The sequence below is a fragment of the Bidens hawaiensis genome, unplaced genomic scaffold (assembly GCF_021521415.1).
Source record: "Bidens hawaiensis isolate Kalapana, Puna unplaced genomic scaffold, B.hawaiensis_p1.1 tig00026194_1, whole genome shotgun sequence".
Classification (NCBI taxonomy): domain Eukaryota; kingdom Viridiplantae; phylum Streptophyta; class Magnoliopsida; order Asterales; family Asteraceae; genus Bidens; species Bidens hawaiensis.
The window spans coordinates 157779-174953 of record NW_027494214.1 but is presented as its reverse complement, the minus strand read 5'-3'; the positions used below and the strand labels follow the sequence as shown (position 1 = coordinate 174953).

Here is a 17175-nt window from a genome sequence, read left to right as displayed (position 1 = left end):
GAGTGGAGAATGAGGGGTTTATACCTTTGATGTCGATAATCTTCCAAGCAATGGCCACCTTGTGCGCCCTGAGCACCTTCAATAGCTTCATCTTCTCGCCCTCCATCAGTGTAGAAGCAATAATCACTTGAAACTTCCTCTCCTCATCCAAAAACGCGTACTCCAAGTGAGTGGGTAGATTTTTAAGTTTCAAGGAAAAATGAGGACTCTCGACGGAAGGTCGGTCCTTCGGATCAGCTCGCACGATCTCAGTCGATATGTCAGAATCAAGGGAGGACGACTCGGCGTCAGCATCAAATGGCTGTTCGGTCATGGCAACTATCTCAACCTCTGGAATCTCCCTATTTAGAATTTTTGTGTCTAAGGCGAAGCCTCCACAGATGTCATTGAAAAACTCCCCCACATGAGTAATGATCATATCAATAAAGTATAGGGGTCATCAGCGGATTTGAGATGCTTGAGTGACTGTCGAACGTCAAACGTGACGTTCTCATCCCCGACTCGAAGAATCCATTTACCATCGCGAACGTCGATCAACGCTTGCGTAGTAGCAAGAAAAGGTCTGCCTAGAATGAGCGGAACGCTACCGTCTTCGTTCATATCAAGAATGACGAAGTCCACCAGGAAGATGAACTTGCCGATACGAATGAGCATATTCTCAACAATCCCACGCGGATATTTTACGGATCGGTCCGCCAGTTGAATGCTCATCCTCGTGGGCCTCGGCTCACCCAGACCTAATCTACTGAAAACAGAATATGGCATAAGGTTAACGCTGGCCCCAAGGTCGGCCAATGCATGACTAACCGTATCATCGCCTAAGATGTAAGGAATCGTGAAACTCCCAAGATCGGCCATCTTTTCAGGCAACTTGCTCTGCAGAACAGCAGAGCATCCAGCACTAAGAGGAACGGGAGAGACTTCAGCTAACTTCTACTTATTAGTGAGAATGTCCTTGAGGAACTTGGCATATTTAGGCATCTGAGTCAATGTCTCAAGGAATGGAACGTTTAGATGAAGTTGCTTAAGGAGTTCTAAGAATTTGGCGTTCTGCTCCTCGTCTCTGTCCATCTGAAGTCTCCCGGGATATGGCAATTTGGGCTTAAAAACTCTTAGTAGTGAATTGGATTGCTTCTCGGCCAGTGATGTACTTGCTGGGTTGCGCCTCTGATGCACCTTGACCGGTGGAGACTCCATCTGAATCTCCTCTTCCACCTGCTCCTCTCCATCAACCACAGGCTCCTCGAAGACTCCTCCAGTAGTCACCTCCTGAATAACGGGCTCGTCACGTGCCCCTGCACCACTCCTAGTCGTCACTGCTTTAGCGAATCATCGTGGATTTGTCTCTGTGTTGCTCGGCAGTTTTCCTGGTGCTCTTTCAGATAACTGACTCACGATCTCTCCAACGTGCCTCTCAAGATTAGCTAAAGTCGCGGCTTGGTTCTTCAACATCGCATCATGCTCCACGAATTTCGCCTCGTTTGTCGCTCGGCTACGTTCATCTCGCCTCAAGATCTCCATCATCATCTCTTCCAATGAGGATTTCTTCTCACCATTAACATCATGCTCTGCATTCCCCTGGCCTGAACCGCTCGGTGCAAATAGGTTCTCTCGACGCTGCTGCTGCTGCTGCTAATAACCACCGGGTTGGCCTCCACGAACATTATTCTGATTTCTCTAGCCAGTGTTCCCACCAAAGGCAGGGTTTTGAAATCGAGAGGCGTTGTTGACGAAGTCAACCGCCTCTTGATTCTCATTAATGGGAACTGGACAATCGATGGTATCGTGGCCACCTCTACACATCCCACACTTCGCAACACTCTTCACCGTAAGGTCATTCACCATTTTCTTCAACGAGTCAACTTGAGCTTGGAGTGAAGTGTTCAAATCTACTTCGTACAATCCCTTGGCAGTAGTGGCTGGGGCCTTAGTCTCTCGCCCCTCATAGCTCGCGGCAAGGTCTTCGAACAGATCAAAGCACTCGGCAGGGAGTTTGTTCTTCAGCAGATTTCTATTGGCCGTCTGATTGAGCATCTCTCGAGTATGTTGCGTCGCCCCATTATAAAACTTCTCCACGAGCATCCATGTCTCCAGACCATGATGAGGACAACTAAGAAGCTGGTCCTTAAATCTCTCTAAAGCCTCACAAAAAGATCATCACCCCTCATACGGAAAGAACAGATTTCATTGCAGATACGAGCAGATTTGGAAGGGGGAAAGAATTTATTCATGAATTTCTCTTGCAAACCAGCCCAAATGGTGATGGAGCCGGTCGGCAGAGACTTAAGCCATTTGAAGGCTCTATCAGTGAGAGAGAATGGGAACAAACGGAGATAAATGGACTCAAGGCTAAGATTTCCGATGTTGAAAGTATTGCAAGTCTGAACGAACATCTAGATGTGATTGGACGGGTCCTCGTGTGCTAGCCCGTGAAACTAGTTTGAGCTTCGGATCAGCTGGACGACGTGGGAGGGTATTGCCAAGTTCCCGTTTGCATTCCCATCGACAGGCGGTATAGTGATGCTATTACGGATGGTGGTGGACGGTTTACCGTAGTCGGCAACTACTTTCCTAACGGGCTGGTCTGCCATATCTCTAACGTCAATAGGTGCAGAAAGTGAAGTAGGAGATGAAGGAGCACTTACTGATGATTTAGCACGGCGCCTCTCACGAAGCTCTCTCTCGGGTTCTTAAATCCTGAAAACTCAGGTGGTCCTAAAGAGCGAGTACGTCGCATTAACTAACTACAAATAAAAGAAAATTAAATTTATACTAAGTGAAAAATAAGTAATAAGGCACTAAACTAACTAAACTAGTTTTAACTAAAAATTAAAAACAAATAAAACAAATAGCAAATAGGCAAGTCCCCAACTCGGGTCGTTCTCTAATCGCCTCTAAAAGTGTCCCCGGCAATGGCGCCAAAAACTTGATATGCGAAAATATATATAAATAAAATGCAGTTCGCAACTAAGCTTTAAAATCCAAACAACCTAACCTAGTTCACACAATCGGCAAGTGTACCGATCACGTGTAGCAAAGAGAAAGGAAGTCCGGGTATCGAACTCAAGGACACTAGAGGTGGCTCGGATACTAAACCCTAACTAAGTCCTGCCCTAAAAAAATATTTAATTTTTTATTATTATTTAATTTAAATTAATTTAAACTAATTTAACTTACTTACCTAACTTAACGAAACTAACGGGAAAATTTAACGGCACTAACGGAGCTCTCGAATATGATGAAGAGGAACCACCTAGGTCGGGTATCCTAATGATGATCAACGAGCCTTGGATATTAACGAACATGTGTAACCGAGTTCTAAAAATAGGTAAACTAAAGAGACGAAGGGCAACTAGATCTCCGGGTAAGTCTCACTAATGAACCCCTAAACAACTCTAGAAAACACTTAACAAGTATCGGTGAGAATTTTAACGTATCCTAATGACAAATCTCCGGGTAGGTCTCAATGTCACAATTTCCTCTAAGACCCGTATTCATAACAAATCTAGAAATAAAAAGGGATAATTCAATTTAAATCATTTAGTAACTCAACTTACAGTTCAACCTAGCCTAATAAAGACGAACCGATCGATGTCTCGCAACGGCCAACCCAAAACGGCTAAGCAAAAGGACAAGGCGACTCTAATTATCCGGGTAGGACTAAAAAGAGATGGACTACCGAGTTAGACAAACTTGACCAAATAAACCCTATGGCTAGCTAGACCATAAAAGAACCGAAAACACCTAGTAAACGGTAAAACATGCAACTCTAAACCGACACGAAACTAATTCCTGCAAGACGAGATCACACGGGGTTTAATATAAGACCAAAATATTATCATACAAAGTAGTATATCACGGAACTAAATAATAAAAATAAGAACTTTACTTTAAAAACTCAACACATGTTCATTAAATAAACCAAAAACTCGTTAAACAATCATAATTCAACCATAACCTAGACGGTTCTAAAAAGTTTAGCCAATAACCATAATCATGTCAAAAACAAATAGCAACACATAACCCATAGAAGACCTGTCTCAACTTAGAATTTTATTATAATAATAATTGACTAAAACCAAAATACAAACAAACCAGAAAAGCAAACCGTTCTTGAACCTTAATGCCTTTTTCTTCAAAGTCTTCAAAAGATGCCTGGTCTAATTGGTGTAGTGTTCCACGAAATAATAATTCTTTGTGCCCTCCCAGAAAGATTATTCTTTCTACTGTGTTGTGTGCTCAAGAAAACCAAACAAGAAACCCCTCCAAAATTATTCCTCCTTTCAAAGTCTGCCGACCAAGACCCCTTTTACGAGTCAACACCCTAAGAAAAATAAATGTGTTGGGTTTTTTTTCTTTTCTTCTTGTCCAAGACTTGCATTCGCCTTTTAATCTCAAGTTGTGGCCCACTCCTGAACCCTGGTGGTGATAAGACCACTGCTCCGGAGGCTGCGACGACTGTCACCTCCGGGCAGCCCAGGATGACGACGGTGAGCGGCGTAAAGAGGCCGGCTCCATCGGGTTCGTCCCCGCCTGTTCGCACTTTTAGGCTCAAGAAAACCCGTAAGTACAAACTTCCTTTACTTTTAACTTCATAGCTTTCCATCATTATACTTATCTTCTTTGTGCAGGCGTGGATGCTGCCGCATTCCAGGGTGGAGCGGGGAGGAGCACCTCCGGACCCATGACGGTAGGTTTGGTCAACCTACCTGAGGCGATGACCCAGGCGTCTGCGCCTGCTTCAGTTGGTTCAGTTGCTCACCCGGATGAGCCAACTGTTCCAACTGTGACGACATCTCCGCCGGCTATCAGTGCCATATTTACTGAATCTTTCACTGAGCCGGCGGTGACTATTTCTGCGGGCTCCTCCGCAGCGGCGACCACGGTTGTGAGTTCACCTACGGTGAGTTCACCTCCGTTGGTTTCTACTACCGCGGCGGCCTCCACCATGCCTCCTCCGTCATCGGCAACGACGGCCGATCCTTCAGGTATGCTTGGGGCTTCTCGCCAACCTCTGCCTCCTTCCCATCTGCCTGACCTCTTGGATGGATTTCCCTTGGGTTCAGGTGATGGGTTTGGCGGCTATCTGCCTGTTGTCGACCCTACAGGTGCGTAGGGTTCTTTTGGCTTTTTTTTTTATATCATCTTTTCCTAACTGCTTTTTGTTTTTTGCAGTGTCGGATTCCAATGAAGTGTATGTTCCACGATGGAACATCCGCCGAGGAACAACCCTTCGCACGCCTGTGAAGTGCGTGGAGTGGGCTCGTCACGCAGCTCCCAGTGGTGCGTTGGGGGAAGCAATGGCTAGCTACCAGGAGGGTAGGCTAACCAATGAGCTTCGGATTCTCCTGGCCCGGATGCAGCCGCGCGTCGAGCTGCTTTGTCGTGAAAACGACAAGTTAAAAGCAGCTCGTATCCAAGAAGTAGCTCAGGCGCGGGCTGTCCGGGAGGAGAATAGGAGGCTCTCTGCCGTTGCTGCGGAGAAGGAGAAGGCCTTCAAGGCCCTTGAAGTTGAAGTTCAGGCCCGTCTCGAGGCCCGTTCCAAGGCTGCCCAAGCTGTTAACGAACAACTTCGGCTGGCCAAGGAAACTGCACGGAACGCAACTGAGAGGGCCACCAAGGCTGAAGCTGTTGCTGAGCCTCTACGCATTGAGAACGAGGAGCTTAAAGCCAAGCTAGAGAGGCTCCAGCAGGCTCGTGATGCCTTGGCTATGGAAGACGCCAAGAAGCTCCAAGAGATCTTGGACCAGAGGGGCGTGCTTGACCACACTGAGCGGAAGATAAAGGGCGTTGAAGAGGCTGCTGCAAAGGAAGTGTTGCTTGCCAACCTTAATAAAAGTGAAGCCGAACGCGCCCGTAACCAAGCTTAAGCCGCCCTCCAGGAGGCTTTGGTTGCAGAGGAATGGCTTCTTCGAGAAGCGTTGTCTCAGGTATGCGTAATTTCATAATATCTTTACGCTTTTCTTTGTAAATAGAAAAGGTTTTGATACTTGTATTTTTTCTTGTAGGTTGTGCATCGAGTCTTCATGGACACATCATACGACGATGCCATGAGCGCAGCCCTCAACGCTTCTCATGAGGATGGGGAAAAGGCCGGCTTCCTGCTTGGTCTAGGGTTCGTTGAGAAAGGCATCCCGCCTTCCAACTTCCCTTTATTTGATGTGGATACTGAAGCTTTATATGACCAAGCAGTGAACCAGTATGCCGCCTTCCCACATCCGGTGGTGAAGAAGGTGAACGAAGTTGCTGCTGCTGATGATGGGCTAGCTATCCTTAAAGCTTTCCTTGAACCGCCACGCTCTACTGATGGTGCGGGTCCAAGTGGAAGTGGTCCTGAAGCTTGATCCTGAAGATCCCTTTCCACCATTAGAGTAGATTTTTATTTTTGTATAGCTTCTTTTGTATGCGGGTATGTACCCAGCAATCTGTAATATTTGAATTTCGATGGAATAAAGATTATTTGCTAATTCCTTGCCTTGTTTATTTTACACATATTTTGATTTAACTTAGCAATTTCTTTAGTACTTAGATAAGTTAACTTTTTAACGTGGCAGATTATAAGTTTAAGTTTCGCTTCCTCTTTCGTGATTGTGCGGGTATGACCGTCACTTTCACTTAGTAGGATGGCTAAACTTTACTTATATCTGTCATGCGTGGAAGTTTTCCTTATCTTTTCCTTAGAAATTTTCTAAGTATTTTGAATAAGTTAGCCTTTGTACGCGCGGTTGTTAATAGGTTAATGTTCAGTTTCCTCTATCATGATTGTGCGGGTAGGACCGTCACTTTCATTTAGTGGGATGACCAAACTTTACCTATAACTGACCTGCGTGAAGGTTTTCCTTATCTTTTCCTTAGAAATTTTCTACCGTTTTATGTGTTTATGCGGGGGCCTTCCACACGTAACGACTTACTTCTTCCCATATTTATGAGGTGAATACCGGCATATCAGTGTGGGAAGTTCATAAGTATAAAGGTAAGGCTATCAACACAATGTGAAAGGAGAATCATTTCCATTAGAAGTGGCTCTAGGCCTTTTCTTTACAAGTTTGGAATTGATCTACATGTAACATTTGCGTAATTGAGCTCCATTCCATGTTCTTGGGATGGGAGTGCCATCGAGCCTTTCGAGCCGGTATGCGCCCTTTCTCGGAACTTCTTTGATAATGTATGGCCCTTCCCAGACTGGGGCCAGTTTTCCTGGGCGTTGTTGGTTCGAAGCCTCGTTGTTACGCAGTATGTAGTCTCCTACATTGAAGTTGCAGAGTTTTACCCGCGTGTTGTAGTACTTTTGCTTTTGCCGCTTGTAGTTCTCTTCACGCGTTGCGGCTAAGTCTCTGCGTTCCTCGGTTAGCATAAGGTCTAACCGTCTTTCCGCATCATTGTCTTCTGGCTGAATCAAGACCCTTGGTGATGGTAAACCAATTTCGACCGAGACCATGGCTTCAGTGCCATAAGTGAGGCTGAACGGGGTTTCTCCCGTACTGGCCTTTTTCAGCGTTCTGTTTGCCCAAAGGACGTGCGGAAGCTCGTCCACCCAGCCGGATCTGTGTTCCAAGAGTCTTTTCTTTATGCCTTCGACGATGCTCTTATTTGCTCTTTCTACCTCACCATTACCCTGCGGGTGCGCCACTGAGGTAAAGGTGTGAGTGATTTGAAGTTCTTCCAGCCACTTTTGTAGCTTCTTGTCAGCAAAGTTGGTGCCGTTATCGCTCACCAAATTCTGTGGAAGTCCAAAACGACAAATAATAAATTCCCAAATAAATTTTTTGATATGTTTCGCGGTTGTTTGGGCTAAGGGTTTTGCTTCTATCCACTTGGTGAAGTAGTCGATGGCTACCACTAGGAACTGAACGTTTCCTGCTGCTGTAGGAAATGGGCCTGTCACGTCGATGGCCCACTTCTGAAATGGCCATGAAGAGGTGACTGGAACAAGTTCATTCTTCGGGCGATGCGTGTTGGGTGCGTAGAGCTGGCAAGACCTACACTTTCTGATGTATGCCAACGCATCCGTGTGCATCCCCGGCCAAAAGTATCCCGCGTGTTTAGCTTAGCTACAACAGCGCGTGGACCTGCGTGTACTCCACAGATGCCTTCATGTACTTCCCTTAGGAGGTAGTCAGCATCTTGGTTGTCCACACATCTTAAGAGTGGGCCAAGAAAGTTACGTCTGTAAAGGATGTCATCGATGAGTTGATAATTCAGTGCTTTACAGCGTAGTTTTCTTGCCTTTTTTTTTTTACTCTGGTAGTATACCCGCCGCAAGGTAATTTATTATTGGTGTCATCCACGTTTCTGTGCCGGTTTGGATGACACAAATTTCCTTGTGCGGGACTGAAGGTGCCCCGAGGAGTTCAATGCGGATGTCCTTTCCCAAGTGGGTGAAGGCTAATGATGCAAGCTTGCTTAACGCATCCGCAGATTTGTTTTCGCTACGCTTGACGTGTATGACTTTGCAATCGTTAAAATCGCGCATAAGAGTTTTTGCTTGTGCGAGGTACAGGGCCATTGTGTCGTTCACGGCCGTGTACGTCCCGTTTATTTGGTTGACTACTAACATGGAATCCAAGTGGGCTTCCAAATATTTCACTCCCATCTTACGCGCAATTCTCAGCCCGGCCAAGAATGCTTCATACTCGGCTTTGTTATTCGTACTTGGAAAATCCAGTCGAATAGCGTAAGTGTATTCTTGGCCTGCTGGGTTGGTTAGTTTCAACCTTGCGCCTGAACCCTCGTTACTGGCTGCTCCATCAGTGTAGAGTCGCCAGACATCATTGATGTCCTGTGCTGGAGAGGGTTGAGCCTCTTCCTGGCATTTTTTTTCTCGCGATGCAGGCACTTCCGCAATAAAGTCGGCCAAAACCTGGCCTTTTATGGCTAGTCTTGGCTTATACTTTATCGCGTATTCCCCCAACTCAATTGCCCATTTGGCTAGGCGTCCCGATAACTCGGGTTTGCGTAGAACGTTTGCAAGTTTGAAGTTGGTGAGAATGGTGATTGGGTGACCCTGGAAATATCGTCTTAACCTGCGTGAAGCGTGTACAAGTGCTAAGACTAATTTTTCGAGGGTAGAGTACCGGGTTTCTACATCTGTTAGGATACGGCTGACATAATAGATTGGCATCTGGATGCCTTTCCGTTCAACTAGCAGGACCGCCCCGGTTGCTCTATCTGTTGCAGAAAGGTATAGGATTAACTCCTCCCCCGCTTCTGGTGCTGTGAGCGTTGGGATTTCGATCAAGCGTGACCGAATCTCCTGAAAAGCTGCTTCCGCTTCTGGTGTCCAGCGGAAGTGCGTTTTCTTTAAACAGTTTCTCAATGTTGACACGAAAGGAAACGACTTATCTGCGTGGTTTGCCAAAAAGCGATTAAGTGCGACTAGTCGTCCATTCAGTGTCTGAGCCTGTTTGATGGTAGTAGGTGATTCCATTTTGATAATGGCTTCGACCTTTTCAGGGTTCGCTCTGAAGCCATCTTTAGTGAGGATGACCCCCAAGAACTTCCCTTCTTCCATCCCAAAGGAACACTTGCTCGGGTTGAGCTTCATGTTTATCTTCCTGAGCGTGTTGAAAGTTTCTTCGATGTCTTTCAACATCACTTCTGCGTCAGGGCTTTTGATGACCAAGTCATCCATGAAGTTCCTCCCAATTTGGGCCTGAAACTGGTTGTCCATCAGGCGTTGGTATGTAGACCCGGCATTCTTAAGTCCAAATGGCATCATTTGGTAACAAAATGTGCCATCGGGCGTCCGAAAAGCGGTTTTGTCCTGATCATCAACGGCCATGTGGATTTGATGGTACCCCTTATACGCATCCAGGAAGCATTTAAGGCGAAACGGTGCTAACGAATCCACCTTAAGATCAATTTCGGGTAACGGATAACAATCTTTGGGACATGCTTTGTTTAAGTCCTTGAAATCTATGCACATGCGCCATTGTTTGTTATTCTTCGGTACCATAACGGGATTTGCAACCCATGTTTGATATCTGCTAACGCGTACGATGCCTGCGTCAAGGAGTTCCTTGACTTGGGTTCTACACGCGTTAGTTTGTTCTGGCCCCATTACTCTGCGCTTTTGTACGACTGGCGTAACAGCTGGGTCGCACTTGAGCTTATGCTCTGCCTTACTTCGGGGTACGCCAGTCATGTCAGCTGGTGTCCACGCGAAGATGTCAGCGTTTTTCTGTAGTAAGCGTTTGAGTAAGGTGCGCGTGGGATCAACGACTGTTGGGCCAATGGTAACGGCCTGGTCAGGGTATTTGCCATTGAAGGCCCATCTTTCCGGTTCGGTGATGGTTGGTTTAGCCATCTTTGGTTTGGGTTTAGATGAGACAGATGCGATGCATACCTGGGGAATGCCGGTGATCATCGCTACACCCTCAGCTGTTGGCCATCCCATCATGCCGTGGACTGAAGATACCACGGCGTTGAATCTTGCCATCCCGTCTCTCCCGAAGAGAATGTCGTATGTGTGGTGTGGCTTCCTCATCACGACAAAGTCCACCTCTTCTGTGCGGGAGTGTTTCCCGTCCGTAAGAGTGACGGGGAAAGATAGGATACCCAGGGGGTGTTTGTGCTGCCGTCGAACCCTTCCATCGAGGCGTAGACCGTTTCCAGGCGTTTCTTTTCTTCGTCATCTAGCTTGTCGAAGAACTGCCTGTACATCACCGTTGACGAGGCGCCGTTGTCAGCAAGAGTGCGGGAAGTGATGTAGTGCCCCAGCTGGCTTTTGATGACGATAGGGCCTTCTTTGCTGGGTTCTCCTGGCACTCGCGGGAAGCGCACCTCAGCTTCCTTCCACGCGCATGGTTCTGTCGTTCGCCTCTTTCTTCCTCTGATGTTGCCATGAACCATGTTGACGCTGATGTCAACGGGCTTTCGTCCGTTGCCTCTGTACCGGTTATCATTCCTTCCTCCCTTCTTGATTGATGCCACAAGGTGTTCAAGTCTTCCATCCTTGACGAATGTTTCAACAATATCCTTCAAGGATGTACACTCCTCCGTACTATGACCCTTTGTCCCGTGGAAGTCACAGGATTTGCTTTGATCCGCATTAGGTCGCTGCCGGATCATTGGAGCTTTTGGCCATGGTAGTTTTTCGGTGGCAAATATCTCCGTGACGCTTTTGGTGAGTGGCGTCCACCGGTGTTTTCGGCTTGAAGGGTGTGTGTTATCCCTTCCGCCAACAAGAGGGCGAGAGCTGGATGAGGTGTCAAAGTTTACCCTTGACTGCCAAATACCTAGCTTCCTCTTTTTGTTCTGCCGGGCGATCCGAAAATTGTTTTCTCTGGTCCTCTGCGTGTAGAGGTGTGTACTCTGGGGAAGATCCCTACCCAGCTGCTTCTCTGTCTCGGCAAAGCGCTTGGCCGACGTCATGATGGCATCCCATGTGGATGGCATGCCGTCCTTACCCGTCAATGTGCGGATAAGCTCTGGGTATTCGGCGCCCTGGATGAAAGCGGCGCGAACAAGATCTTCACTTATGTTGCCCAGACTCAGCTTTTTGGAGTTGAAGCGAGTGATGAAGTCTAGTAAAGATTCATCCTCCTCTTTAATGCAGTTGAGGATCGTCCACTGTTCTTCAGTATATTTCCTCTGTTGGCTGAAGTGTTGGCTGAACTTGTTCTGAAAGTCCGCCCAATCATAGATGTGGTGGACCGGTAAACGATCGAACCATGCCCTGGCCGATCCAACCAGTGTCATCTAGAACATATAACACAACGTGGGTTCCGTCCAGTTGCTGACGGTTGCCCCCGCAATGAATCTGTTCAAGTGATCGTCTGGGTCGGATAGACCATCATAAGTGCCGATGTTGGACATTTGTTTGGCACTTCTCGGGGCGATTGCTTCCGCAATGTCCCTTGCAAACTTGGACTTTCCTGCATTTGCAGCAGTTGGTCTAAAGGTTTTGGGGAAGTCACGTGGGTTTCTCCCCGCGTTCGTTGGTTTAAAGGTTTCTCCAAAATTCCTTGTCAGTTGGAAGTCCGTTTCCTTACGCTTCCCTTTTGCCTTATGGCGAGGGTTTGCGTCGGTATCGGATTCTTCCCGCTCATTGTCCGAGTACTCGCACTCACTGTTCATGTTGAGATGTTGGCGAGTACTGCCGAATTCGTCAGCCTGTTGAAGTGAACGCAAGCGTTCATCCAACTCAGCTTGGAACTCTTTCTGACGTGCTTCGGCCCACGCCTTAACTTGATCGAGTGTTTGGCGAGGGAGCCTCGCCCGTTTCTCCAACTGGGCATCAGTGAACCCCAGTGAAATATTGTTTACTGCACTTGTCCCGGCTTGAGTAACCGGGGTAGTGTTCGTAAAATTTGTATAACCGCCGGTGTTCCCCCCAGTTGCTGGGGTTGTGGTTACCGGGGTTTCTTGGTCACTTACTGGCCTTGGGACCGGAGTAACGTTAACCATTTCTTCAGAAATTTTGAAAAAACTAAGAATTAGTTCTACCTTTTATGCACGGATGGCGCCAATGAAGAAACACTAATTGACCCCGGGCAGATTAAGGATAATCTGGGGGTTAAATAGATGTTTCCCACGAGGATGAGGTCCAGCAAAGAAAGTTTTTTTTCAAGTGACCTGCAAAACAGACACCGTAAGCTCGTCACTGAGAGGGGGGGTTCCTCCTTGTGACCACCCTCCGGTGTGAGAATCAGACTAGATTGCTCTGAATATAAGTGTATATTAAGAGATTGCTAGAGAAGATAAGATAATGAGATATCCGATAATGTCCTTACCATTCCAAGGTGTTGGAGTATTTATAGCCGAAGGTAGGTTGACCAAACCTACCGTCATGGGTCCGGAGGTGCTCCTCCCCGCTCCACCCTGGAATGCGGTAGCATCCACGCCTGCACAAAGAAGATAAGTATAATGATGGAAAGCTATGAAGTTAAAAGTAAAGGAAGTTTGTACTTACGGGTTTTCTTGAGCCTAAAAGTGCGAATAGGCGGGGACGAACCCGATGGTGCCGGCCTCTTTACGCCGCTCACCGTCGTCATCCTGGGCTGCCCGGAGGTGACAGTCGTCGCAGCCTCCGGAGCAGTGGTCTTATCACCACCAGGGTTCCCCGCCACCTCCTCGCTTTTGGTCTCTGAATCAGACCGATTCACCGGATCGGCAGTGGAGGCAGCCTTCCCCTTCCCGCCGGCAGCCTTCTTTTTCCGCACCAAAGGAGGACCATCTGCGGATTCCTCATCAGAAGACAAGATTAGAGGAATTCCAGCAGAGGTTTCAGCATTGAGAGGTCGAGGGTTGAATAACTCCTTACCTGGCCGCCTGGCGCTCAAGATCTCGTGGCCTGGCGGGTAGACCTCCACGAACCGATCCGCCGTCTGTTCAACGATGGGCCACTCATTCTCATCTAGAGCACGAGTACCCATCCGAGCGGGACCATCAGCCTCCCACGGATGCAGGAGCGACTGCAAGTCATTCCCCTCTGAAATAAAAAAATAAACAGTTAGAAGAAAAACATATATCAACAAAGAAGACAGAGCATACCGTAAGGGACAGAGTTCAAACTGTATTCGAGGACGATGGGAACCTGCGACGCCTCCTTCCACACCCGGCTCATCCCAAGCATCACCATCCCAGACTCCGCAAAGCGGTATACCGGAGTCTGGACCCGGGAGATCTTGGCGAACCACTCCGCCTCCTGGTAGTTGAGGGCGTGAAGGGCGGGGAGTGCTCTCCCATTCTTAAAGGTCATCGCAAGGGGGACGACGCGAGCGAAGATATAAAAAAACTCACGCTTCCACGACCGAAAACTGCGCTCGGTAGCGCAGATCTTCAACCCCTTGATCCGATTGACCAAGGTGTACCACCCCTGGATGCACCTCCAGGAGTAGAAGGTCATCAACCGATCTACGTGGGGCTCCACGCCCAGAATGAGGCACACCCACTCAAAGTGGCGGATCTTGGCGATCGCCATCGGGTGTACCTCCGTCAGATGCACGCCGTGCCTCTTCAAGACACGGTATACAAACTTCGTCAATGGGAACCTGAGATTCCCATAAACGAAGAATGCAGCGTACACCCCTATCTTGCCCTTGGGGGCATCGTACACCTTCTGGTGTGGCTCCGAAAACTCAGGCTCGAACGGCTCGAGCATGAACTTCCGGACGACGTACCGATAGAGGTCGGCCGGAAGAGCACACTGGCACTCGCCAGCAGTACTCTTGTCATCCTTATCGGAAGTGGACGACGGATTCTCGACGAACACGTCAGACTCCTCGGCAAAAGAAGACATGTTTCGGATGTACAGAAACGATTTCAGAAGAATGCTCGACGGAATAGTGAGTATTCGTCGGAAATTGTTTAGAAGATGAAGAGAGAAGTGAATGTGTGGATTACAAAGGACCCTCTCCCCCTTTATATACTCATCGCAATTAATGCGATGAATTTAATGCGGAAGGGAGAGAAATCGCAGGTGCAATGAAACTATGACACGTGGCAAAGAGCAAGCTGGCAACAGCTGTTGAAAGGACGCGTGCCATTAATTTCGCGGCCACGCGCCCGAAAAATCGCGCCCACGCGCCTGAAAAAGCGCCTGGAATGACCATATACTGTCACGTCGCCATAACTTCTTGCACGTCCTGACACTGTCAGAAGAAACCGTCGGACGACGTTTCAATAGTTTGGACTGTTCTTACCCTTTCACCAACTTTTCGAATTTCAAAAAGATTCAAAAGTAAGCGGGAAAATACCCCTTACCTTGGCAACCAAGAAACTATAAGACAGGTGCGAGTACAGTGTTAAGGCAAAACCCTTCACATACTTGGCACCTGCAAGGAATTGAAGCCAAGAATACCTCGGCAACCAAGTAACCATAAGACGGGTGCGAGTACAGTGTCAAGGCAAAACCCTTCACATACTTAGCACCCGCAGGGAATTGAAACTAGGAATACCTTGGAAGTAAAGTAACTATAAAACGAGTACGGGTACAGTGTCAAGGCAAAACCCTTCACATACCTAGCACTCCGCAGGGAATTGAAACCAAGAAGGATCTTCTGGGCAGTGCTTGCGGAAACGGGAATAACATTCCCGCATAGCGGGAACGTCGAGAACTAGACTGTTTGAACCTCCAAGATGGAATTGGTTGTTTAAACATAATTGATCACTATGTTCAAAACTACCAAAACCTCATGGAGAATCTACACAAGTGGAACTCAACGCTCCTGACTTGCGAGGAGGTTACAGACCTACCCGCATCACACCCAAAGATCAAGCAGAAAAGTCGGGAATTTCTGCGTGGCATTAGGAAAACCGCGGGAAGAATCCCCACGGAAAACCTTAAAACTAAAAACCCTTTTCAAAACCCCTTGCTAAAGTCCAAAAGTTCACCTCACTTATTAATAATTCATGAGAAGAACATTGGACTGGGGGGACTTGAAGAGGTAGGTCCCAGCAGAGCCCAGTTGGACCCGCAAGACTCACCTTGAAGAGGGACGTCTGCGCAAGGACCAACTGCTTCCGCAGGACCCACCATGCTCAGAGATGAAGACCTTACGCGCAGTACGCCAGCTGTTCCAGCAGGGAAAGCCTCCCAATGGTGAAGTACCCCGCTTGTTCCCGCAGCTGCGGATACAAGCCATCAGGGAAGGCTACCCGCACTAATAGCAAGGCTACACGCACAAGGCACTAACTCTTGATACTTCAGTAATGTCACCTGAAGGAATGAGCAAGGCGGGAATACTCCCGCCCAAATGAGCCAGTCCGTATGCTTCTGGAAGATCTTTTGTACTATACCTGCCAAGGTATGGGCAAAATAGACGATCTGACCAAAACAGCCCATGAACCAATCACAGGGTGACAGCTCACCGACAACAGTACGAGGAGGAGCACCCTCTAGTACTGTTTGTCACTATTAGCCGCTGCCTACTCACCAACCCTCACTGTGGGACGTGCGTAGCCTACAGTTGGTGGAACAGTGCATAGCCGGCAGTAAAAGAACAGTATACAGCCGGCCTTGTCACTATCGGCCGCAGCCTATCCACCAACCAGCATGGCTTGTGCGTAGCCCACTGTTGGTAGAACAGGAATACTATTCAGCCGGCTGTACCTTCTTGGAAACCTACCTTCGGCTATAAATACTCCAACACCTTGGAATGGTAAGGACATTATCGGATATCTCATTATCTTATCTTCTCTAGCAATCTCTTAATATACACTTATATTCAGAGCAATCTAGTCTGATTCTCACACCGGAGGGTGGTCACAAGGAGGAACCCCCCCCCCCTTCTCAGTGACGAGTTTACGGTGTCTGTTTTGCAGGTCACCTGAAGAACAACTTTCTTTGCTGGACCTCATCCTCGTGGGAAACATCTATTTAACCCCCAGATTATCCGTAATCTGCCCGGGATCAATTAGTGTTTCTTCAAATATTCAGCCCCTTCGTTTATTATTTTTGTGTGGCCCAAAATAAGACTCCAACAATAATTTCATCTCATGCAAGTTATAAGCCAAAATTTATATCAACCATCACTTTCGCTGATTAAACAATAATATTAATTATTCAATGTAACAAAAAATAATAATGACTCCATTCATTTTTGTTGACCTAAAGTTTACTAAGCACTCAATTTTAACTCCTGGTCTCATGAAACCATATAAAACCCAATATGAGCCACATAATAATAATATTTAATAAAAATTTGGCTGAAAAGTACTTAAAGTGTAGGGAATATCTATAGTATTTATATATAATTTGAACCACATCAATATAATTTGATAATTCAAATCCTTCATTGACTTTCATGTAAACTTTCAATATCAAGTGAATCACCATATTGATTCGACACATATCAATTTTCTCTTTGTATTACCAGACTATATAGGTATCGGAAAGTCAGTGCTTCCACCATTGGAGAATGATCTCCTCATAATCAGTCATAGGCCTTTGCAAAATCCTTATGCTACCAATTTTGCCTTATCTCTTTCTTTCATTATTTCACATAATTTTCCGTGCAAAAGACTTTTTTTATATCCAACATATTTTCCACCTTCAAGTGTATGGACTTCAAGCCAAATAACTCTCATTTCATTAGAGAATTTAGCTATGCCACATTAGCGTCTTTCAATTATGACCAAATATTTATTCTTCTCACATATAGGCATATCTTAATTCTTGATCCTAATAAATTTAAAGTGCTACATGTATACTAAATTATAACGACGCCAATT

General features: G+C 46.9%; 1 protein-coding gene across 1 annotated transcript; it reads right to left on the bottom strand.

Annotated features, from left to right (window-relative positions):
* Positions 1 to 414: 414 nt before the first annotated feature.
* Positions 415 to 858, bottom strand: LOC143573087 (uncharacterized). Its single transcript, XM_077058067.1, has one exon. It carries the CDS (start codon positions 856 to 858, stop codon positions 415 to 417), a length of 444 nt encoding a protein of 147 aa, XP_076914182.1.
* Positions 859 to 17175: the final 16317 nt, after the last annotated feature.